At 41.3% G+C, this 24,306-nt stretch overlaps 2 protein-coding genes and 1 long non-coding RNA gene across 5 annotated transcripts; 1 reads left to right on the forward strand and 2 right to left on the reverse strand.

Annotated features, from left to right (window-relative positions):
• The first annotated feature begins 178 nt into the window (after positions 1–178).
• Positions 179–5,631, forward strand: LOC141604950 (serine/arginine-rich splicing factor RS31). 2 transcript variants are annotated; one of them, XM_074423546.1, is made up of 6 exons: positions 179–277; positions 742–865; positions 3,378–3,490; positions 4,382–4,608; positions 4,716–5,027; positions 5,312–5,631. In XM_074423546.1, exons 2-6 carry the CDS (start codon positions 760–762, stop codon positions 5,331–5,333), a joined length of 780 nt encoding a protein of 259 aa, XP_074279647.1. In that variant the 5' UTR covers positions 179–277; positions 742–759; the 3' UTR covers positions 5,334–5,631. The 2 variants fall into 2 exon arrangements, with proteins under 2 accessions (XP_074279647.1, XP_074279646.1); XM_074423545.1 differs by having other exon boundaries at positions 205–277; positions 750–865.
• A 670-nt stretch (positions 5,632–6,301) lies between these two features.
• LOC141604952 (calcium-binding protein KIC-like) lies at positions 6,302–6,863 on the reverse strand. Its single transcript, XM_074423547.1, has one exon. It carries the CDS (start codon positions 6,784–6,786, stop codon positions 6,418–6,420), a length of 369 nt encoding a protein of 122 aa, XP_074279648.1. The 5' UTR covers positions 6,787–6,863; the 3' UTR covers positions 6,302–6,417.
• A 1,651-nt stretch (positions 6,864–8,514) lies between these two features.
• LOC141604953 (uncharacterized) lies at positions 8,515–11,966 on the reverse strand. 2 transcript variants are annotated; one of them, XR_012526249.1, is made up of 3 exons: positions 11,622–11,874; positions 10,347–11,005; positions 8,515–8,824 (listed from the first exon to the last, which is right to left on the reverse strand). It is a non-coding gene; the product is annotated as an uncharacterized LOC141604953 (long non-coding RNA). The 2 variants fall into 2 exon arrangements; XR_012526248.1 differs by having other exon boundaries at positions 10,347–11,966.
• Positions 11,967–24,306: the final 12,340 nt, after the last annotated feature.

Here is a 24,306-nt window from a genome sequence, read left to right on the forward strand (position 1 = left end):
TAATATAAATTACATTAAATTGATAGAACGTACGCAAGGACTTGTGAGAAGGTGGTGCCGAGTTTCGGAATGACCCGGTAACGCCTTAAAAAGGGCTTTAGGCGAGCCCATTTATCTGCAATCAGAGATTGGGCTATACAAGCCTTGTGGCTATGTTTTAGATTGGGCCGTATAAATTCAACAAATTCCCCCAAATATACTCCTCAAAAATCAATTTCTAGGGTTTCTCGAATCTTCATCACTCTTTGTCTATCTCTCTCATCGAACTTTTCGCCAAGTAAGCTGAACTCTCCCTCTCACTTTACGCTTAATTCAATAATTTATGTTTATGTTTTTGTCTTAATTATCATCTTAATCACGATTTTATGAAAATAATTGTAGTTTAAGTAAGTAATTTAGGAGCGAATTGATGAAACCGTTGTTCGTCGGAAAATCGGATTTGTTAATGTTTTTGTTTAATTCAATGTGTTTAGGTTTCTGCTTTGATTTTCATCTTATTACATAATTAAGTTAATAACTAACTATACTGCTGTTCGCCGGAAAATCGGATTTGTTCATGTTCTTGCCTTGATTATTATGAAATACAAAGGTAATTAAGTTAATAATTTACGAGCGAAGTGTTTAGGCTTGTGTTCGTTGGAAAAATTGGATGTGTTTATGTTCTTGTGTAGTTTGATCATATTTGGTTATGTTTTTGCGTAGATTATCATCTAATTTAGGTTTTATGAAATGCAATGGTAGTTATTTAGGAGCAAAGTAATGAGGCCGGTGTTCGTCGGAAATATCGGGCATGACGCTCGTCAAGGGGAGCTTGAACGACTCTTCTCCAAATACGGCACTGTTGACCGCGTCGACATCAAAACTGGTATTCTTTTGTTTTTCAAGCCTTGACGATTAATTTTTTTTTTATTTCGTTCAAAAATTCGTTGATTGATGAATTAGGGCAAGAATCCAAGTATTTTAATCATGATCATGTATTTGTTGAGTTATAGGTCTTTGAACGACTGCTTCACGTGTCTGGCTACCTTGTTAGTATGTGTTTAAGGACTAGGTGCATTTATTTGTTGCATTCTTGAAAATGTTGTTTAAAAGAAGCAGACATTCAGGTTCTTGTAATTCATCAGCTCTTTCGATTGCTTATCAGTTATAAAAGGAGTAGCAGACTTAGCATTGTCTGCGTGATTTTGAGCTTATCGTCATCTTTTAGCCTTGTGCACCATCTTAGTTTGTACTATGTATTGTGTGATGACCGTGGGGATCAGAATGGGAGTACGGTAGCTAAGTGAGGTATCTGTCGTCTATTGCAAGGACAATTATGGTTTTATATTGAGTCCGCAACACTTAACTGCATGTGATTTGTAAAGATTTTAAAGATCACCACGGACTGCAGTAGAGGCATTATTGACCGTGTCTAGCGAGATTAAGCTGCCACAGTTGATACAACTATTGTGACCGAAACCAATAGTTAATACCATTAGGACAGTGTTAGCTGCATTCTTCGAGCCATCAATCTCTGTGTGAAACTAAAATTAAATATTTCATGCTTCCCTTGATGATCCATTCCATAAAGAGTCACCCTTGAAGTGGAGTAGAGTTGTCTATCAATCTCTTACTAAGCTACGTTGTACAACTCTTCTTGAATGCTCATTGTGTATTTATGTTGGATCTATGGAGTGTTCCCGGACTTTTATCTTAGCATCATTGTTAAAAATGCTTCTCAATGAAAGAGGCAAGTACGAGTATAGGACTTATTGATGAAGAGAGGAAAGTATTATCGAAGTCTGGACAGGGATAATTCTGTACTCTAGTCTTTAGGCTATTGAGGATCCGTGCCTTTTTCAAGGGATTTGCGTAAGAAAATAGAAGATCTCTTCTGCTTTACAAAAAACATATACATTTATAGGTACCATGCGTATCTGTTTTGACCTATATCATAATGTATGCTGTGTCCTAGAATGTTAGATGAACATTGAAATGCATGTGAATGTGCAAAAGTTACCACTAACCTATTCACTTTGAGCAGTTTCAAAGTGCCTGTGAGTGTACAATATGTACCACTAACATATACTCCCTCCATTCAAGACCAAATACAAAATTTTCCTTTACACACTTGCCGAGACACAAATTACAACGTAAATATCTTTTATTTTACATTGTAAATTTTTTTTAAAATTTGATATTCTTATTGTACTTTTATAGGTGAATTAAATAAGATCCCACAAGATCATATTTTGTCTTACATAGTGCAAAGAATCGTAAAGATTTTATTCATTCATGAATAGTGTAAAAAAAGGAATGTTGTATTTGGTCTTGAATGGAGGGAGTATTTTTTAAGCAACTTATATGCTGGTACTGTTCAAACTCTGAAAGTTTTGGTGCCATATAACACGGGGGCGTAAATCGTATTCAGTCTGTTGGATGCAGTTACTGACTTCAGTATATGTTACCTCTGTAATATGCCTATCTAAGCTTTGCCATCGTTTTTACTTTTTAGAAGTTGTTGATGGAATTATCGTTGCTGAAGTTACTTCAGCTGATTTCTTACTTCTTTTTGTTTTTTACTGTGTCCCATCATTGTGATCATTCATCATAGGGAAGAGCTGTTTGGGAAGTCAACCTTATTTTTGCATGTCAATTGTCTTTAACAACTTCCCCGTTGGTAGAAATGGTGTCATTTATGTTATTGTGATTCCTTCTCATGTTGGCCATGCTATATTGCTATGGCTATAACAGAATATAAAACTGGTGACGATATCACCAATGGCCACTGGCAGTGGCAACCATGAATTTGCAGTTTGTTCGGAGAATTCTCCACATTAAGTGTTTCTTTTGACGCAGGAACCTGATATTTCATATGGCTTCCACAACTGAAATCTTAAGTGGAAAGAAGCCTCCCTGTTTATCTGCTTTCCATACATCAGATGAAAAAGCACTGCACCATGTTCAGTCGATCATCCATCTTTCATTCTACACTGCTTGAGTTGTCCTTTTTACCAGAATGGTTATCCTTGGATCTATCAATTGACCTTGCCTTGTACTCTACCTTCCATCATTACTGGCTCAGTCATTTATGCCATGCCATCCCTCCCTTGTCCTGAAACTGTGCTATATAAATGGCGGAAGCATGCTTTGCAATGACAGATCTGAATTCTGAAAATTTGGGTTTAGAATTTTGTGCGTCAACCTTGATTTAGACTTCCTGTCAAGCCTGTTCTACATCCTTAAGTGCATCAGCCTTTCACTTTTGTTCAGGTGTTCCGTCTTTTTCATGTTGTTGCGAGGAAAATGTAGTCATTTGGCCAATAGAACTCCTATGCTGATGCTGTGCTAATTACTCTTTAAGTGTCATCAACAAGATAAATCTATCTTTTGTGCAGGCTATGCTTTTGTGTACTTCGAAGATGAGCGTGATGCTGAGGATGCTGTTCGTTGTCTTGACAAATATCCATTTGGTTATGACCGGCGCAAGCTGTCCGTGGAGTGGGCCAGGGTATGTACTACATTTGTTTCCGTTGTTTGAAGATCTACAGTTCATCGTTTAAGGAGTAGATAGCCTTCTGTGCTTATGGCTTCCATTTATTCAGCGTAAACTTGGCATTTTCTGGGGTAACTTGATGCTCAGTTGAGATTTTTGGGAGCATTTAAATTTAAAAGCCTTGTCTTATGATCTCTGATTTCAACTTATTTGAGACATGATTGCATAGTGAACCTTGGGTGTTTGCTTGTGTTGTTTTTTGGTTACCTTATTTCTGTCCTCGCATAATTATCCTCTCCCACTACCCGAGGGTGATTGCTATGTTGCTCCGACACATTGGATTGCCTGTGAATCGTGTGTTATTGTGACACCTGCTGATATGATACGTGACACATGCCTGATTCGTCGAAAATCAACCCGAGTATACCTATCATATTTGAAAGAAGTATTCATCAGGATGAACATTTAAACAGACTCGAACGGTCGAAGGTTTAGGAGAGGAGGTGTCACCAGTCACCACTGTAATGTTGTCAGGCTGTGACTTTTATTTGTATACACCACAATTTCCAATCGTTTTGAGAAGGATAGTAGTTGTATACAGCTCGTAAATTCCCAGTCTGCATACACGACAAATCACTGCAACTAGGTCATCCTCTTCCGAAGACTCCTGCTCTTCAATGGGTTAGCTTTCATCAATTGAAAATAAATTGTCCATTACTAAACTGGTTTAGTCTAATGTAATAATTGTTTTGGAGGTCAAACTTATTTGTGTACGTTTCTCACGATTATGTCGGTGTCTATGAGCTTGGTCGAGCCATCTCTCTTGTCTGTGTTTATGTGTCGCTGAAACATGCAAATGGGGTAATTGTATGGCTGTCTTACTAAAGAATTGTATTTCCGGTGCAGGGTGAAAGGGGCAAGGCTCGTGATGCACCAAAGGGAGCAAGTCAAAGACCTACTAAATCCTTGTTTGTGATAAACTTTGATCCGATTAGAACCCGTGTGCGTGATATTGAGAGACACTTCGACCCTTATGGAAAAGTTCTCAATGTCCGAGTTAGAAGGAACTTTGCATTTGTACAGTTTGAGACCGTGGAAGATGCAACTAAAGCTCTTGAGTGTACCAATATGAGGTCAGTGACTCAGTGATGCATTTCTATCTACAATTTTGTAATGCAATTTTGATCTTCTCCTTTCTCTATTTGGCTTCTATCTCATTGCTGGGTTGTCAAACTTGCAGCAAGCTGCTAGATAGGGTAATCTCAGTTGAATATGCTCTGCGTGATGATGATGATAGAGACGATAGAGATGGTAGTCTTGGAAGAGGTGGTTATGGCAGGAGTCCTTACAGGCGTTCGCCAAGTCCACTTTATCGTCATAGCAGACCAAGTCCTGACTATGGTCGTGGATCTCGTGGCAGGCCAAGCCCTGACTATGGACGCCCTCGTAGCCCTGTCTATGATCGATATGATGGTCCAGCACCAGCATATGACCGACAGCACAGTCCGGTTTATGATCGGCGGCGTAGTCCGGTTTATGACCGAATCAGAAGGTTCGTTTCCTACCATATATTCCTTCTGTAAACAATTATCTTTCGATCTGATTTTTCTGGTGGGTTTGGTGTTTCTTTCACAAATTCTTATATGAGACGGTCTTGCCTATTATCATCACGAGATGAAGTCGTCTTATATATTAGAATTAAAATAAGGTGGTTAATTTTAAGTTGGTAGATTAAAAGGGCTTATGGTGGATTTTGTCGTTAAATGGGTTGGTCTCGTGCTATATTGCCATATTAGTATGAGACGGTCCTAACTTCTTTTATTTGGTATGTTACAGTCGATCGCCTGTCAGGAGATAAGATAAGAACCTGGAGTTACAGATGAGAAGCCGGAGTTACAGAAGACGGGTGGCTTATCACAACTGTGTAACTGTGTTATTGGGTTCGGTGCTTAGTGTAGGATTTAATGGAGGTTCTAGTTAGTGTCTCTGGAAATGATTTTAGTCTCGGCGAAAATTGTTACATTTATCTACTAAACTTGGCTGCCTCTATTCTGTAATAAGGATCCTTTCGTGCAAATATTACGAATTTATGGGAAGTCTTGTAGCACTCTGACGACGATCATAATGGATCATAATGATACTCCGTATTAAACTTACATGGGTTGGTGTATGTTTACACAAGGAACATCATCTTAAAAATAGGGGATTGATAATGTCACCGCTCTTTTTGTTAATGCTACAACATTATAAGGTATGTTTAAGGGCATGTTACTATGCAATGGCTCACAAAAATGAGTGGCATTAGTAATTTTAGTGTTATTATTATGCCTTCTCTAAAAATATGGTTACTAGTTTACTACTACCTAATTTATTCTGGCATTCCTGAAGGCGTTCATTCTGGATGTCGTGGTTTTGGTTTGGCATTAATCTCGGTTTGAAACTTGATCTTAAAACCAATGAGCACAAATTGATCTCTCTGTGTTACAAACATGATCGGAGTTTAGGTTTGATGTAACAGACGATCCTTTCACTTTAACCATTTGGTTCAAGCTTATACAGGCGAATGCCCGTATGAAGGTGTAATTCTCTTGAGTTATCACTACAACTTTCAAAAGGGTGAAACCGATGATTAAAGATCAAAACAGTAAATTTAAGAGACTGTTTCGCGTTACTGTAACAGTTTATGCCAATTCGTATTACAGCTGTTTGCAAGCAAATTTATTCGGTTTATTGCTTACACTAGTGAGTAGTGACGGAGCCAGAATTACTTGTTAGAGGGAGCGAGAAATTCCAACTGGAAAAAACTGCTAATGTAATAGAGTAAACTAGAAAAAAAATCGAACATTTCAATTAAAATCTTCAAATTTTTCACAGTTTAGCTGTGGCGAGCGCCCCTACTAACCCTCGCCTGGCTACGCGAGTAGCCTACACTATAATTTATATTAAGAGGCAGATCTAAGTTCAACTTGAAGAGCTTTCTCAAGCCAAAACTCAGCATCTTCCATAATCTCAGGACTCAACCTAATCATCAAGATACAAAATTCAGTCTCATTAAGTGCACCATCCTTATCGATATCGCCTTCTCGAACCATTTCTTCAGCTTCATCCTTACTCATGTTGTCCATCCCAAGTAAGGCTGAGTTTTTCATTAAACTTTCAGTTGTGATCAAACCATTGCTTGGATCAATTAATAATTTGAACCCTTTACATAATTCTGACATGAATGTTTCTACATCAAGTTTTTCTGCCATTACTGGTAATAAATCTTTATATTCTGTTGTGACTTTGAAGTTTTTCTTTTGATTTTCCATTTTATTACGGAGTATGAAATAATTTTGTTTTAGGTTGTTGAAATGTATAGTTGTTTGGATAACTAGTTTTAATGGAAGAAGTGTGTGTATTTATAGCTTGGGTTGTAGAATTTGCGTTATTTATTAGTCTTGAAACCAATTATACGGCGACACGTGTTCTGATCCTAGCGGTAGAGTTAGTGTTGTGGAGATCATGTCACTTGGATGATAGTATTAGCAGAACACAAATCCTCATTGAAAACGGACACTATCGGTCACAAGCTGAAAATGGATAGTGTCCCTCTCACAATATGCAAGTGACACTATTTATGGGATGCTCCATTTCTCCCCACTTACCCTTCCACTTGTCTTATTGTGAGAGGGATACTATCCGTCACAAGCTCAAGCAATACGCTTTGTTAACAAAATCATGTTTTCACACTACTAGTCGCCAGTCGGGTTCATATGAATTCGTGATGGAGCGACAGAGTTAGAATTACCTTGAGGTTAAATCTAATTTAGTCGTCATTTATGTTATTACAGGCTTTAAATATCTCAAATTTGACATATTTTATAAATATAAAACGTCAATTGTCCAAAATCTATGCCGTCTCAACTGTTAAACACCGTTGTTCAAAAAACAACTACTCGTACGTCACTAGTAGGGTTTGATCCTAAACGCAATAAAGCTTTTAACGTTTTGATGTGGAAAAGGAAAACAATGCGACAAATAAAGTCGACTGTTAAGATATAAGAACCATTAATTAGTGGGAAAATGTGGAAAAAAAAAAGGTTTTAAAGAGTTTCTAGGAAGGTTCAAAGAAGTACACTTGGAAGTTTTGAGTGGGGAATAACTTTGATTATTTTGATTTTGAGTGGATTAGATGTAAGTATGTAAGCATCATATTCTTATGTATTGATGGAATGGGAATGGCGTGATTTTATCGGCCAAGAGGTTTCGATGAAGCTTCCTTTTGGTCATACACTATTAATGAAATCATGTACTTGCAACTTTGGAAGTTGTTACTTGATCGTTTTTGTCAAATTCACAAGTATCAATCTCTTTCAACAAGAAACCAACAAAATTGGCAAGTAGGTATCTAAGGAAAAAGTTCAAAATCATAAAGACCCTTTAGTAGTTTCACAAATTCTCATTTATGACGAGTATATCCGCCGCAAGCTAGCGACGGGTTAAATACTACCTATGTAGAGTAGATAAGACAAAAGCAAGGTGTCTAGGAAGTAACAATCTGTTTTGTTTTACAATAAGTCTTGCTTGTGACGGACACTATCTGTCACAAGTTGAAGACGGATAGTGTCCCTCTCACCATAAGGCAATTAAGCAAGTGGGAGGGAAATGGAACACCCTATGGATAGTGTTACTTGCATATTGTGAGAGAGACACTATCCGTCTTCAACTTGTGACATATAGTGCCCGTCATCTATGAGAATTTATGTTTATTTTATCTACCCACATGAGTAGTACTTGACCCGTTACAAACTTGTGACGGATAGTCGGATATGCCCGTCACAAGGGAGACTTGCCGAGTTTAAGAATTGTTGCTCTCTTTTAAGATGGTCTGTTTTAAGTCTAACAAATAAGTTAGGAGTAAACATAAGGATGAAAGTAAACAAAAAAATTAATTGGATGACTAAAACATTTAGTTCTAAATAGTTTACCAATAGACATTGTCTCATAACACCACACTACCATCAAACATCGTCTAAAAAGGACAAATGCCATAGTCGGAACTCGGAAGCCACACTAAGCTATTGGAAAAATTGCAGCCTCAAGAATGTTGCCACCAAATTGAAAGCATGTATTCAAGACCCACAAGTCACAAGTATACAACAACTTTACCCCAGTGCCTCGGGGGTGTCGGAGGTTCCTTAAAAATACTATAACGATTAACTCAACTACGAGGATATGAATGAAACATGGTCCATTTATCTATCCTTTGTTCTATCTACCATCCTCCATGAATCAACGCTATATCACGCGGCCAAGACGCCAAAGCTTCCAAGTTTTTCCAGCAAGTCCTTCTAATAGTTCGTCGATCTGTAACAGGAAAATGGTAGTTAGGTGTAGGAAAGCGTAGATGGTTCTTCCGATATATTGACATGGTAAATTTCTTCTAATGTGGTTTGGTCATATACAACTAGGATTGAAGCCAAGATCATAACCGGAGGGGTGAAATAACACAACATGCATCTATTTTTTATATCAAAATCAAAAGGAAGATTTGATTAGAAGGAAGTCTCGAACCGTGATCACCTAGAACCACGCCGGCTTAAATTTCTTAAAAGCTATTATCATCATCTATGCAGTACAACCTCAAGTGTTTTAGCAAGCACAGAGTACCAAATAGCAAAACGAATTTTCTTACATGTGCGGTGTGCCCTATTCATGTTTTTTCGCTCCCTTTTCTTCCTTACTTTTTTCTCATTTACGAAGGACATTTTAGGTGCGCAAGTACTGGTGTGCGACAGATTCTAAGGGATGATTCATGTCAGCTACCCCAAATCATTTTTAAATTAAGGCTCCGATAGTGGTGGCGTGGGTGTTATTGCCCTAAGGGCATGTGTTAGAAAAATCGAAGACAAAAAGAATATAGTTAATTAACCAGGAAACAACACCAAATTTGGACCGATAAGCTTTCCTTAACCTTCGACACTTTATACTTAAGAAACACTCCAATCAACAATAGTAGTTGCCTAAGAACGGAGAAGTTAGTGGCTTAGAAGTTCGTCTCACACATTACAAGTGTGAGGCAGACTCATTTACCCATTAATTGAACTCATACTAATTAGTACTGCGTGAAGAACGCCAAAAGAACTATAAGAGACTCTCGTTTAAGTATTTGAGAATATTACGATTCACAAAAAGCTGTATGATTGACACAGCAAAATCAATTGCCGGTCACTGGTGAAGAAACTACAACACAACTCAGACAAGTTAGAACCACCAACACTAACAGTACTCAAAACTGAAATTGTTACTGACGATATATAATTATGGAGTAGCTCTGAAATGTCCTTGTTCTGTTGAATAACCTACTTGGTTGGCTTCCCGGAAACAACTAACAAACCACAAACAACCTCAGAGATGAAAAGTAGATCCAAGAGCTTGGGGCCTATTAAAGGCCACCCTCTTCTCTACAACCACACTCTCCAACGCTAACGGCCACCCAAGAATCCAAGATACATTGCTCAATCCTCCACGACTCCACAAATAAAAGTCCTCACTTATCTAAGCCTTCAAGAGCCCTAACCATTCATTACCGACAAATTCACAAAAAAATTCATGTATATGTATAATTGCACGACATTATTCACTAGAAGATCCGAAAACTTTTCTACATTCACTAACGTTTTTTCTTTTTTTTTTTTCTGACAAGTATATTTGCTGCCTGGTTCAAGATCTAAAGTTATGGTGGATAACTCCATAAACAAATAATTGAGAACAATATGCTGCGTAATTAGTTAAAGGTGGAGCGTAAATTCAAAAAGATTAATTGAACTATTAATGCGTAGAACATATACTTAAAACTTGAATATAATTCAACTATAGATGGACTTACTCCATAATTAGACAAGAACAGCACCCCGGTAGAGATTCCAAAGACTCGAAGAATGGGTTGGATGTTTCAGTATGAACTTTCTAGTGAATCTGTCTTCGTTCATACTGAGTAATGTAGGTAAATGCAAGCCGTTCAGCAAATTCTTCTCTTTCAATGCCATAACCACTTTACACCTAGGAATAGTCCTTTTATCCAACGAATACATACATATCACGGGATGATTAATCACATCCTCCGGTTTAACATCCATAGTTTTAACAAAAAACTCAAAGACCCTCTTCAATTTCTCCTCCGACTGAGACAAACAAAGTGGTTGGTGTCCCATGGTAGACGCGATATCTTTATCAGACCACCCTAAACTCTTCAAAGTTCCTACTTTCTTCTTCCAATTCGACTCACTCATTGACATAATCACCCGAAAAGCATGAATAAACATATTATCACTCGGCTCAACCCCAGATTCTCTTACAGTCGAAACCCTATACCGAATCCTATCAACAGGATGAAGCAATGACCTAGGGTGCGAAGTTAACAGTTTCAAAATACTACTCAAAATACCAAAGATGACTTGGTCTAGTGGTTAAGACGGAGGTATTGTGAACAATAGGTCCCAGGTTCGAATCTCCCTTCCCTTCTGTTGTAATGCGACTAAGTGCGCGCTTCGATTGACCAAAAAAAAAAAAAATTACTACTCATTGGCATTCCTAACATCTATATTAGGCTGTAAAGTCTTCCTAACATCTGAAGTCAATAGCCAATTAGCCCTCCTAACAACAACCACACTCGCGGCTTGATCAAGTTTCATCAATTCTCTCAAATACTCGTAATTTGGAATCAAATGATCAACCAAACTACGCCGTAAAATAAATGTATTCTTAATAATCATATCAGGTAAAAGACTACCCAGAAACACATTTTCATTAAGGAACTTCAATTTAGGCTCAAGATTTGATTCTACATTACATCTAAGAATCCTAGGACACTTTTTTTCAAGAATAGCTATCTGGGTATCAGTAAAATGATGTTTTTTCAAAAGGGTAATCACAGATTCCTTCTTTTCTGCAGAAATTTCTTCCTTTTTTTTCTGGGTTTTTGGTTTTGATAGTAGTTCAGTTGTTGTTGATACTGGTTTTAATGTTTTTGTTGTTATTGACCTAATTTGCAGGAAATAAACTAGTGATTTTAATGGATAATTTGACATTTTAAGCATCAATTACATGCAAATTACAAGGTGAATGAAAACATTGAAATTTGAAAGAGAGAATGTGCATTTACCTAAGAACTGAACGAGTTGGAGAATTTACCTAAGAACTGAACGAGTTGGAGAATTAACTGCAGCAAGAAATTGGTATGATTGGGTAAAACCGTAAATACAAGGTTTTGGGTTATGTATGGTTGTGTGCGCAAAGGACACACAAGCCACGACCTAAATAAACATGTCGATGGTAATTTTTTTGTTACACAGTCAAACGGTTTTACTCAAGACTCTCTCGAATCAAGATACGGAAGTTTTTTGTTTGTTTTGGAATGGGACTTTAGAGCATCCGCAAAGGTGGAAATCAAGCTTTCCATATACATTCTCTTTCCTCATATGGGGCTCCTCATTGTTGCACCAAGCTCCCCAACATTTGAGGCTCCACTCTTTTTAGGGAAGGTCTAAAAAAAAAAGTAAGCAATTTGTGTTACTTTTGGGGAGATTCCCAAATTTTTGTGTGTGAATTGGGGAACCCCATTATTGCATAGATGTAATTATGAAATGTGGAGGGTAAATGTAAAAGTTAGTAGAATGAAGTGGACGAATAAGAAAAAGAAAGAGAAAATACGGGGAGCCTCACCTTTGCGGATGCTCTTAGGCCCTCTTTACAAATTTATCTCTTACTCCAATTTACTCAAGCTTCATTCAGTTCAGTTCAGCTACACCTGACAAAAGCAACTCGACCCGATTGATCCGACCCGAAAAAGCTGACCCGAGACCCGAACCAAATCACTCGAATGTGAACCGAAAACCCGAATTGACCCGACCCGACCCGAACATGACCCGAGCTTTCTTGACCCATACTGGCCCGACCCGAAAATGACCCGATTCAAAACCACCAAACCCGAAAATGACCCGGCAAAATATAACTCTTATTGAACCGAAAAGACTTGAAATGGCTGTTTCTCTATTATTCATTGACCCGAAAATGACCCGATCCGAAATAACCCGACCCGATTGACCCAAAACAGACCCGAAATTAAACCCGAAACAGACCTGAAACCAGAAAAGACACGTCTCGACCCGAACTAACCCGAACTCAACGAGAAACCCGAATTGACCCGACCCGAACCCGACCCATTGACCCGTTTTGCCAGGTCTAATCTTACCCGAGGAACTCTCAGTGTGATTACCGGAGAATTTTCTTCCGGAACCCTGGAATACCGAAAAACCGTGTCTTATACACATCAATTTCAGCCGTTCGGGAGGTCGTACCGGACCCTGTTTTTTTTTCTCCCGGTTTTTCTATCACACGTCCGAGGTCATTTCAGGAGTTAACCTATTCGATTTAAGCCTCGGATAACGAGTATTAATACATTTTTCACAATTATCCGAGTTTCGCGAATGCTGGTTTATGGCATACCGGCACCCCCAAATGTCTTCCGTTGCTACTCATATTTTGCGTGGCCGCTTTATCTGACCTGAGGAACTTTCTGTGTGATTTCCGGAGAGTGTTGTTCCGGGACCCTCTAATCTCGAAAAACCGTGTATTATACACTTCAATATCAGCCGTTATTTGAGGCTGAAATCGAACAGGTTGATTCCTGAAATCGAACAGGTTGATTCCTGAAATGAGCTCGGACGCGTCATTGATAAACAGGGATAAAAAGAAACAGGGTCCGGTACGACCTTCCGAAATGCTGAAATTGAAGATACACGGTTTTTCGGGATATCGGGGTCCCGGAACAAAATTCTCCGGAAATCACATAGAATGTTCCTCGGGTCAGATAAAGCGGCCACGCAAAGTTTGAGCACCAACGGAAGACATTTGGGGGTGTCGGTGTGCCACAAACCAGATTCTCCGAAACTCGGATTATCGTGAAAAATGTGTTAAACCTCGTTATTTGAGGCTGAAATCGAACAGGTTGATTCCTGAAATCGAACAGGTTGATTCCTGAAATGAGCTCGGACGCGTCATTGATAAACAGAGATAAAAAGAAACAGGGTCCTAGATTTACCTTCCGAAATCTTTGAAATTTAAGATACACGTTTTTTCGGGATATAGGGGTCCCTAACAAAATTCTCCGGAATCACATAGAAAGTTACTCGGGTCAGATAAAGCGGCCACGCAAAGTTTGAGCACCAACGGAAGACATTTGGGGGTGCCGGTGTGCCACAAACCAGATTCTCCGAAACTCGGATTATCGTGAAAAATGTGTAAAAGCTCGTTATTTGAGGCTGAAATCGAACAGGTTGATTCCTGAAATCGAACAGGTTGATTCCTGAAATGAGCTTAGACACGTGATTGAAAAACAGGGAGAAAAAGAAACAGGATCCGGTACGTCCTTCCGAACGGCTGAAATTGAAGTGTATACACGGTTTTTGAGGATTCCGGGGTCCCGGAACAAAATTCTCCAGAAATCACATAGATAGTTCCTCAGGTCAGATAAAGCGCCACACAAAGTTTGAGCACTAACGGAAGACATTTGGGGGTGCCGGTGTGCCACAAACCAGCATTCGCCGAAACTCGAATTATCGTGAAAAATATGTTAAACCTCGTTATTTGAGGCTGAAATCGAACAGGGTGATTCCTGAAATGAGCTCGGACGCGTGATTGAAAAACAGGGTGATAAAGAAACATGGTCCGGTACGACCTTCCGAACGGCTGAAATTGAAGTGTATAATACACGGTTTTTCGGGATTCCAGGGTCCCGGAAAAAAATTCTCCGGAAATCACATAGAAAGTTCCTCGGGTCAGATAAAGCGACCTCGCAAAGTTTGAGCACCAACGGAAGACATTTGGGGGTGCCGGTTTGCCACAAACCAGCATTCGCCGAAACTTGGATTATCGTGAAAAATGTGTTAAAGCTCGTTATTTGAGGCTAAAATCGAATAGGTTGATTCCTGAAATCGAACATGTTGATTCCTGAAATGAGCTAAGACGCGTGATTGAAAAACAGGGAGAAAAAGAAACAGGGTCCGGTACGACCTTCCGAACGGCTGAAATTGAAGATACACGGTTTTTCGGGATATCGGGGTCCCGGAACAAAATTCTCCGGAAATCACATAGAAAGTTCCTCGGATCAGATAAAGCGACCACGCAAAGTTTGAGCACCAACGGAAGACATTTGGGGGTGCCGGTGTGCCACAAACCAGATTCTCCGAAACTCGGATTATCGTGAAAAATGTGTTAAAGCTCGTTATTTGAGGCTGAAATCGAACAGGTTGATTCTTGAAATCGAACAGGTTGATTCCTGAAATGAGCTTAGACACGTGATTAAAAAACAGGGAGAAAAAGAAACAGGATCCGGTACGTCCTTCCGAATAGTTGAAATTGAAGTGTATACACGGTTTTTCAGGATTCCGGGGTCCCGGAACAAAATTCTCCAGAAATCACATAGATAGTTTCTCAGGTCAGATAAAGCGCCACGCAAAGTTTGAGCACTAACGGAAGACATTTGGGGGTGCCGGTGTGCCACAAACCAGCATTCGCCGAAACTCGGATTATCGTGAAAAATATGTTAAACCTCGTTATTTGAGGCTGAAATCGAACAAGGTGATTCCTGAAATGAGCTCGGACGCGTGATTGAAAAACAGGGTGATAAAGAAACAGGGTCCGGTACGACCTTCCGAACGGCTGAAATTGAAGTGTATAATACACGGTTTTTCGGGATTCCGGGGTCCCGGAAAAAAATTCTCCGGAAATCACATACAAAGTTCCTCGGGTCAGATAGAGCGGCCTTGCAAATTTTGAGCATCAACGGAAGACATTTGGGGGTGCCGGTGTGCCACAAACCAGCATTCGCCGAAACTAAGATTATCGTGAAAAGTATGTTAAAGCTCGTTATTTGCGGCTGAATTCGAACAGGGTGATTTCTGAAATGAGCTCGGACGCGTGATTGAAAAACAGGGTGATAAAGAAACTGGGTCCGGTACGACCTTCCGAACGGCTGAAATTGAAGTGTATAAATACACGGTTTTTCGGGATTCCGGGGTCCCGAAAAAAAATTCTCTGGAAATCACATAGAAAGTTCCTCGGGTCAGATAAAGCGGCCACGCAAAGTTTGAGCACCAACGGAAGACATTTGGGGGTGACGGTATGCCACAAACCAGCATTCGCCGAAACTCGGATTATCGTGAAAAGTGTGTTAAAGCTTGTTATTTGAGGCTGAAATCGAACAGGTTGATTACTGAAATCGAACAGGTTGATTCCTGAAATGAGCTCAAACGCGTGATTGAGAAACAGGAAGAAAAAGAAACAGGGTCCGGTACGACCTTCTGAACGGCTGAAATTGAAGTGTATAATACACGGTTTTCGGGATTCCGGAGTCCCGGAACAAAATTCTCCGGAAATCACATAGAAAGTTCCTCGGGTCAGATAAAGCGGCCTCGGAAAGTTTGAGCACCAACGGAAGACATTTGGGGTGCCGGTTTGCCACTAACCAGGATTCGCCGAAACTCGGATTATCGTGAAAAATGTGATAAAGCTCGTTATTTGAGGTTGAAATAGAACAGGTTGATTCCTGAAATAAGTTCGGACGCGTGATTGAAAAACAGGGAGAAAAAGAAACAGGGTCCGGTACGAATGTACGACCATCCGAACGGCTGAAATTGAAGTGTAATACACGGTTTTTCGGGATTCCGGGGTCCCGTATCAAAATTCTCCGGAAATCACATAGAAAGTTCCTCAGGTCAGATAAAGCGGCCTCGCAAAGTTTGAGCACCAACGGAAGACATTTGGGGGTGCCAGTGTGCCACAAACAAGCATTCGCCGAAATTCGGATTATCGTGAAAAATGTGTTAAAAGTCGTTATTTGAGGCTGAAATCGAACAGGTTGATTCCTGAAATGAGGTCGGACGCGTGATTGAAAAACAGGGTGAAAAAGAAACAGGGTTCGGTACGACCTTTCGAACGGCTGAACTTGAAATGTATAATACACGGTTTTTCGGGATTCCGGGGTCCCGGAACAAAATTCTCCGGAAATCACATGGAAAGTTACTCGGGTCAGATAAAGCGGCCACAGAAAGTTTGAGCACCAACGGAAGAAATTTGGGGGTGCCGTTGTGCCACAAACCAGCATTCGCCGAAACTCGGATTATCGTGAAAAATGTGTTAAAGCTCGTTATTTGAAGCTGAAATCGAACAGGTTGATTCCATAAATCGAACAGGTTGATTCCTGAAATGAGCTCGGACTCGTCATTGATAAACAGGTATAAAAAGAAACAGGGTCCGGTACGACCTTCCGAAATGCTGAAATTGAAGATACACGGTTTTTCGGGATATCGGGGTCCCGGAACAAAATTCTCCGGAAATCACATAGAGAGTTCCTCGGGTCAGATAAAGCGGCCACGCAAAGTTTGAGCACCAACGGAAGACATTTGGGGGTGCCGGTGTGCCACAAACCAGATTCTCCGAAACTCGGATTATCGTGAAAAATGTGTTAAAGCTCGTTATTTGAGGCTGAAATCGAACAGGTTGATTCCTGAAATCGAGCAGGTTGATTCCTGAAATGAGCTCGGACGCGTCATTGATAAACAGGGATAAAAAGAAACAGGGTCCGGTACGACCTTCCGAAATGCTGAAATTGAAGATACACGTTTTTTCGGGATATCGGGGTCCCGGAACAAAATTCTCCGGAAATCAGATAGAAAGTTCCTCGGGTCAGATAAAGCGGCCACGCAAAGTTTGAGCACCAACGGAAGACATTTGGGGGTGCCGGTGTGCCACAAACCAGATTCTCCGAAACTCGGATTATCGTGAAAAATGTGTTAAAGCTCGTTATTTGAGGCTGAAATCGAACAGGTTGATTCCTGAAATCGAACAGGTTGATTCCTGAAATGAGCTTAGACACGTGATTGAAAAATAGGGAGAAAAAGAAACAGGATCCGGTACGTCCTTCCGAACGGCTGAAATTGAAGTGTATACACGGTTTTTGAGGATTCCGGGGTCCCGGAACAAAATTCTCCAGAAATCACATAGATAGTTCCTCAGATTAGATAAATCGCCATTCAAAGTTTGAGCACTAACGGAAGACATTTGGGGGTGCCGGTGTGCCACAAACCAGCACTCGCCGAAACTCGAATTATCGTGAAAAATATGTTAAACCTCGTTATTTGAGGCTGAAATCGAACAGGGTGATTCCTGAAATGAGCTCGGACGCGTGATTGAAAAACAGGGTGATAAAGAAACAGGGTCCGGTTCGACCTTCCGAACGGCTGAAATTGAAGTGTATATATACGGTTTTTCGGGATTCAGGGGTCCCGTATCAAAATTCTCCGGAAATCACATAGAAAGTTCCTCGGGTCAGATAAAGCGGCCTCGCAAAGTTTGAGCACCAATGGAAGACATTTGGGGGGTGTCGGTTTGTCACAAACCAGCATTCGCCGAAACTCGGATTATCGTGAAAAATGTGTTAAAGCTCGTTATTTGAGGCTGGAATCGAACAAGTTGATTCCTGAAATGAGCTCGGACGCGTGATTAAAAAACAGGGAGAAAAAGAAACAGGGTCCGGTACGACCTTCCGAACGGCTGAAATTGAAGTGTATATATACGGATTTTCGGGATTCCGGGGTCCCGGAACAAAATTCTTCGGAATTTACATAGAAAGTTCCTCGGGTCAGATAAAGCGGCCACGCAAGCATTCACCGAAACTCGGATTATCGTGAAAAATGTGTTAAAACTCGTTATTTGAGGCTGAAATCGAACAGGTTGATTCCTGAAATGAGCTCGGACGCGTGATTGAAAAACAGGGTGAAAAAGAAACAGGTTTCGGTACGACCTTCCGAACGGCTGAAATTGAAGTGTATAATACACGGTTTTTCGGGATTCCGGGGTCCCGGAACAAAATTCTCCGGAAATCAAATGGAAAGTTCCTCGGGTCAGATAAAGCGGCCACGCAAAGTTTGAGCACCAACGGAAGAAATTTGGGGGTGCCGTTGTGCCACAAACCAGCATTCGCCGAAACTCGGATTATCGTGAAAAATGTGTTAAAGCTCGTTATTTGAGGCTGAAATCGAACAGGTTGATTCCTGAAATCGAACAGGTTGATTCCTGAAATGAGCTCGGATGCGTCATTGATAAACAGGGATAAAAAGAAACAGGCTCCGGTACGACCTTTCGAAATGCTGAAATTGAAGATACACGGTTTTTCGAGACATCGGGGTCCCGGAACAAAATTCTCCAGAAATCACATAGAAAGTTCCTCGGGTCAGATAAAGCGGCCACGCAAAGTTTGAGCACCAACGGAAGACATTTGGGGGTGCCGGTGTGCCACAAACCAGATTCTCCGAAACTCGGATTATCGTGAAAAATGTGTTAAAGCTCGTTATTTGAGGCTGAAATCGAACAGGTTGATTCCTGAAATCGAACAGGTTGATTCCTGAAATGAGCTCGGACGCGTCATTGATAAACAGGGATAAAAAGAAACAGGGTCCGGTACGACCTTCCGAAATGCTGAAATTGATGATACACGTTTTTTCGGGATATCGGGGTCCCGGAATAAAATTCTCCGGAAATCACATAGAAAGTTCCTCGGGTCAGATAAAGCGGCCACGCAATGTTTGAGCACCAACGGAAGACATTTGAGGGTGCCGGTGTGCCACAAACCAGATTCTCCGAAACTCGGATTATCGTGAAAAATGTGTTAAAGCTCGTTATTTGAGGCTGAAATCGAACAGGTTGATTCCTGAAATCGAACAGGTTGATTCCTGAAATGAGCTTAGACACGTGATTGAAAAACAGGGAGAAAAAGAAATAGGATCCGGTACGTCCTTCCGAACTACAAAAATTGAAGTGTATACACGGTTTTGAGGATTCCGGGTCCCTAACAAAATTCTCCGAAATCACATAGATAGTTCCTCAGGTCAGATAAAGCGCCACGCAAAGTTTGAGCACTAACGGAAGACATTTGGGGGTGCCGGTGTGCCACAAACCAGCATTCGCCGAAACTCGAATTATCGTGAAAAATATGTTAAACCTCGTTATTTGAGGCTGAAATCGAACAGGGTGATTCCTGAAATGAGCTCGGACGCGTGATTGAAAAACAGGGTGATAAAGAAACAGGGTCCGGTACGACCTTCCGAACGGCTGAAATTGAAGTGTATAATACACGGTTTTTCGGGATTCCGGGGTCCCGGAAAAAAATTCTCCGGAAATCACATAGAAAGTTCCTCGGGTCAGATAAAGCGACCTCGCAAAGTTTGAGCACCAACGGAAGACATTTGGGGGTGCCGGTTTGCCACAAACCAGCATTCGCCGAAACTTGGATTATCGTGAAAAATGTGTTAAAGCTCGTTATTTGAGGCTAAAATCGAATAGGTTGATTCCTGAAATCGAACATGTTGATTCCTGAAATGAGCTAAGATGCATGATTGAAAAACAGGGAGAAAAAGAAACAGGGTCCGGTACGACCTTCCGAACGGCTGAAATTGAAGTGTTATATACACGGTTTTTCGGGATTGAGGGGTCCCGGAACAAAATTCTCCGGAAATCACATAGAAAGTTCCTCGGGTCAAATAAAGCGGCCACGCGAAGTTTGAGCACCAACGGAAGACATTTGGGGATGCCGGTGTGCCACAAACCAGCATTCGCCGAAACTCGGATTATCGTGAAACATATGTTAAAGCTCGTTATTTGAGGCTGAAATCGAACAGGTTGATTTCTGAAATGAGCTAAGACGCGTGATTGAAAAACAGGGAGAAAAAGAAACAGGGTCCGGTACGACCTTCCGAACGGCTGAAATTGAAGTGCACGGTTTTTCGGGATTTAGGGGTCCCGGAACAAAATTCTCCGGAAATCACATAGAAAGTTCCTCGGGTCAAATAAAGCGGCCACGCAATGTTTGAGCACCAACGGAAAACATTTGGAGGTGCCGGTGTGCCACAAACCAGCACTCGCCGAAACTCGGATTATCGTGAAAAATGTGATAAAACTCGTTATTTGACGTTGAAATCGAACAGGTTGATTCCTGAGATAAGCTCGGACGCGTGATTGAAAAACAGGGAGAAAAAGAAACAGGGTCCGGTACGACCATCCGAACGGCTCAAATTGAAGTGTATAAATACACGGTTTTTCGGGAATCCGGGGTCCCGGAACAAAATTCTCCGGAAATCACATAGAAAGTTACTCGGGCCAGATAAAGCGGCCATGCAAAGTTTGTGCGCCAACGGAAGACATTTGGGGGTGCCGGTGTGCCACAAACCAGCATTCGCTGAAACTCGGATTATCGTGAAAAATATGTAAAAGCTCGTTATTTGAGGCTGAAATCAAACAGGTTGATTCCTGAAATGAGCTCGGAGGCGTGATTGAAAAACAGGGTGAAAAAGAAACAGGGTCCAGTACGACATTCTGAACGGCTGAAATTGAAGTGTATATAATACACGGTTTTTCAAGATTCCGGGATCCACGAAAAAAATTCTCCGGAAATCACATAGAAAGTTCCTCGGGTCAGATAAAGCAGCCACGCAAAGTTTGAGCACCAGCGGAAGATATTTGGGGGTGCCCGTGTGCCACAAACCAGCATTCGCCCAAACTCGGATTATCGTGAAAAATGTGTTAAAGCTCGTTACTTGAGGCTGAAATCGAACAGGTTGATTTCTGAAATCGAACAAGTTGATTCCTGAAATGAGCTCAGGCGTGTGATTGAAAAACAGGGAGAAAAAGAAACAGGGTCCGATACGACCTTCCGAACGGCTGAAATTGAAGTGTATACACGGGTTTTCGGGATTCCGGGGTCCCAGAACAAAATTCTCCCGAAATCACATAGATAGTTCTTCGGGTCAGATAAAGCGGCCACGCAAAGTTTGAGCACCAACGGAAGACATTTGGGGGTGCCGGTGTGCCACAAACCAGATTCTCCGAAACTCGGATTATCGTGAAAAATTTGTTAAAGCTCGTTATTTGAGGCTGAAATCGAACAGGTTGATTCCTGAAATCGAACAGGTTGATTCCTGAAATGAGCTCGGACGCGTCATTGATAAACAGGGATAAAAAGAAATAGGGTCCGGTACGACCTTCCGAAATGCTGAAATTGAAGATACACGTTTTTTCGGGATATCGGGGTCCCGGAACAAAATTCTCCGGAAATCACATAGAAAGTTCTTTGGGTCCGATAAAGCGGCCACACAAAGTTTGAGCACCAACGGAAGACATTTGGGGGTGCCGCGTGTACCACAAACCAGATACTCCGAAACTCGGATTATCGTGAAAAATGTGTTAAAGCTCGTTATTTGAGGCTGAAATCGAACAGGTTGATTCCTGAAATCGAACAGGTTGATTCCTGAAATGAGCTTAGACACGTGATTGAAAAACAGGGAGAAAAAGAAACAGGATCCGGTACGTCCTTCCGAACGGCTGAAATTGAAGTGTATACACGGTTTTTGAGGATTCCGGGTCCCGAACAAAATTCTCCGTAAAATCGTCACATAGATAGTTCCTCGGAGTCGATAAAGCGCCACGCAAAGTTTAAGCACTAACGGAAGACATTTGGGGGTGCCGGTGTACCTGAACCAAAGATTCGCCAAACTCGAATTATCGTGAAAAATATGTTAAACCTCGTTATTTGAGGCTGAAATCGAACAGGGTGATTCCTGAAATGAGCTCGGACGCGTGATTGAAAAATAGGGTGATAAAGAAACAGGTCCTAGTCGACCTTCCGAACGGCCAAATTGAAGTGTATAATACACGGTTTTTCGGGATTCCGGGGTCCCGGAAAAAAATTCTCCGGAAATCACATAGAAAGTTCCTCAGGTCAGATAAAGCGACCTCGCAAAGTTTGAGCACCAACGGAAGACATTTTGGGGTGCCGGTTTGCCACAAACCAGCATTCGCCGAAACTTGGATTATCGTGAAAAATGTGTTAAAGCTCGTTATTTGAGGCTAAAATCGAATAGGTTGATTCCTGAAATGAGCTAAGACGCGTGATTGAAAAACAGGGAGAAAAAGAAACAGGGTCCGGTACGACCTTCCGAACGGCTGAAATTGAAGTGTATAATACACGGTTTTTCGGGATTCAGGGGTCCCAGAACAAAATTCTCCGGAAATCACATAGAAAGTTCCTCGGGTCAAATAAAGCGGCCACGCAATGTTTGAGCACCAACGGAAGACATTTGGGGGTGCCGGTGTGCCACAAACCAGCACTCGCCGAAACTCGGATTATCGTGAAAAATGTGATAAAACTCGTTATTTGACGTTGAAATCGAACAGGTTGATTCCTGAGATAAGCTCGGACGCGTGATTGAAAAACAGAGAGAAAAAGAAATAGGGTCCGGTACGACCATCCGAACGGCTGAAATTGAAGTGTATAAATACACGGTTTTTCGGGAATCCGGGGTCCCGGAACAAAATTCTCCGGAAATCACATAGAAAGTTACTCGGGTCAGATAAAGCGGCCACGCAAAGTTTGTGCGCCAACGGAAGACATTTGGGGGTGCCGGTGTGCCACAAACCAGCATTCACTGAAACTCGGATTATCGTGAAAAATATGTTAAAGCTCGTTATTTGAGGCTGAAATCGAACAAGTTGATTCCTGAAATGAGCTCAGACGTGTGATTGAAAAATAGGGAGAAAAAGAAACAGGGTCCGATACGACCTTGCGAACGGCTGAAATTGAAGTGTATACACGGTTTTTCGGGATTCCGGGGTCCCAGAACAAAATTCTCCCGAAATCACATAGATAGTTCCTCGGGTCAGATAAAGCGGCCACGCAAAGTTTGAGCACTAAAAGAAGACATTTGGGGTGCCGGTGTGCCACAAACCAGCATTCGGCGAAACTCGGATTATCGTGAAAAATATGTTAAAGCTCGTTACTTGAGGCTGAAATCGAAAAGGTTGATTCCTGAAATCGAACAGGTTGATTCCTGAAAAGAGCTCAGGCGTGTGATTGAAAAACAGGGAGAAAAATAAACAGGTTCCGATACGACCTTCCGAACTGTTGAAATTAAAGTTTATAATACACGGTTATTCGGGATTCCGGGGTCTCGGAATAAAATGCTCCGGAAATCACATAGAAAGTTCCTCGGGTCAGATAAAGCGGCCACGCAAAGTTTGAACACTAACGGAAGATATTTGGGGGTGCCGGTGTGCCACAAACCAGCATTTTCCGAAACTCGGATTATCGTGAAAAATGTGTTAAAGCTCGTTATTTGAGGCTGAAATCGAGCAGGTTGATTCCTGAAATCGAACACGTTGATTCCTGAAATGAGCTCGGACACGTGATTGAAAAATAGGGAGAAAAAGAAACAGGGTCTGGTACGTCCTTCCGAACGGCTGAAATTGAAGTGTATACACGGTTTTTCGGGATTCCGGGGTCCCGAAACAAAATTCTCCCAAAATCACATAGATAGTTCCTCGGATCAGATAAAGCGGCCACGCAAAGTTTGAGCACTAAAGGATGACATTTGGTGGTGCCGGTGTGCCACAAACCAGCATTCGCCGAAACTCGGATTATCGTTAAAAATATGTTAAAGCTCGTTACTTGAGGCTGAAATCGAACAGGTTGATTCCTCAAATCGAACAGGTTGATTTCTGAAATGAGCTCAGACGTGTGATTGAAAAACAGGGACAAAAAGAAACCGGGTCCGATACGACCTTCCGAACGGCTGAAATTAAAGTGTATAATACACGATTTTTCGGGATTCCGGGGTTCTGGAACAAAATTCTCCGGAAATCACATAGAAAGTTCCTCGGGTCAGATAAAGCGGCCACGCAAAGTTTGAGCACCAACGGAAGACATTTGGGGGTGCCGGTGTGCCACAAACCAACATTCT

The sequence above is a fragment of the Silene latifolia genome, chromosome 10 (assembly GCF_048544455.1).
Source record: "Silene latifolia isolate original U9 population chromosome 10, ASM4854445v1, whole genome shotgun sequence".
In the NCBI taxonomy this organism is placed as follows: domain Eukaryota; kingdom Viridiplantae; phylum Streptophyta; class Magnoliopsida; order Caryophyllales; family Caryophyllaceae; genus Silene; species Silene latifolia.

Bases quoted from the DNA above. Each gene is read 5' to 3' on its own strand.
- LOC141604952 (XM_074423547.1), bottom strand. From the start codon at position 6,786: ATGGAAAATCAAAAGAAAAACTTCAAAGTCACAACAGAATATAAAGAT.
- LOC141604950 (XM_074423546.1), top strand. From the start codon at position 760: ATGAGGCCGGTGTTCGTCGGAAATATCGGGCATGACGCTCGTCAAGGG. The intron at 866-3,377 runs GTATTCTTTTGT...TCTTTTGTGCAG, and splicing joins CCGCGTCGACATCAAAACTG to GCTATGCTTTTGTGTACTTC. The intron at 4,609-4,715 runs GTCAGTGACTCA...TCAAACTTGCAG, and splicing joins CTTGAGTGTACCAATATGAG to CAAGCTGCTAGATAGGGTAA.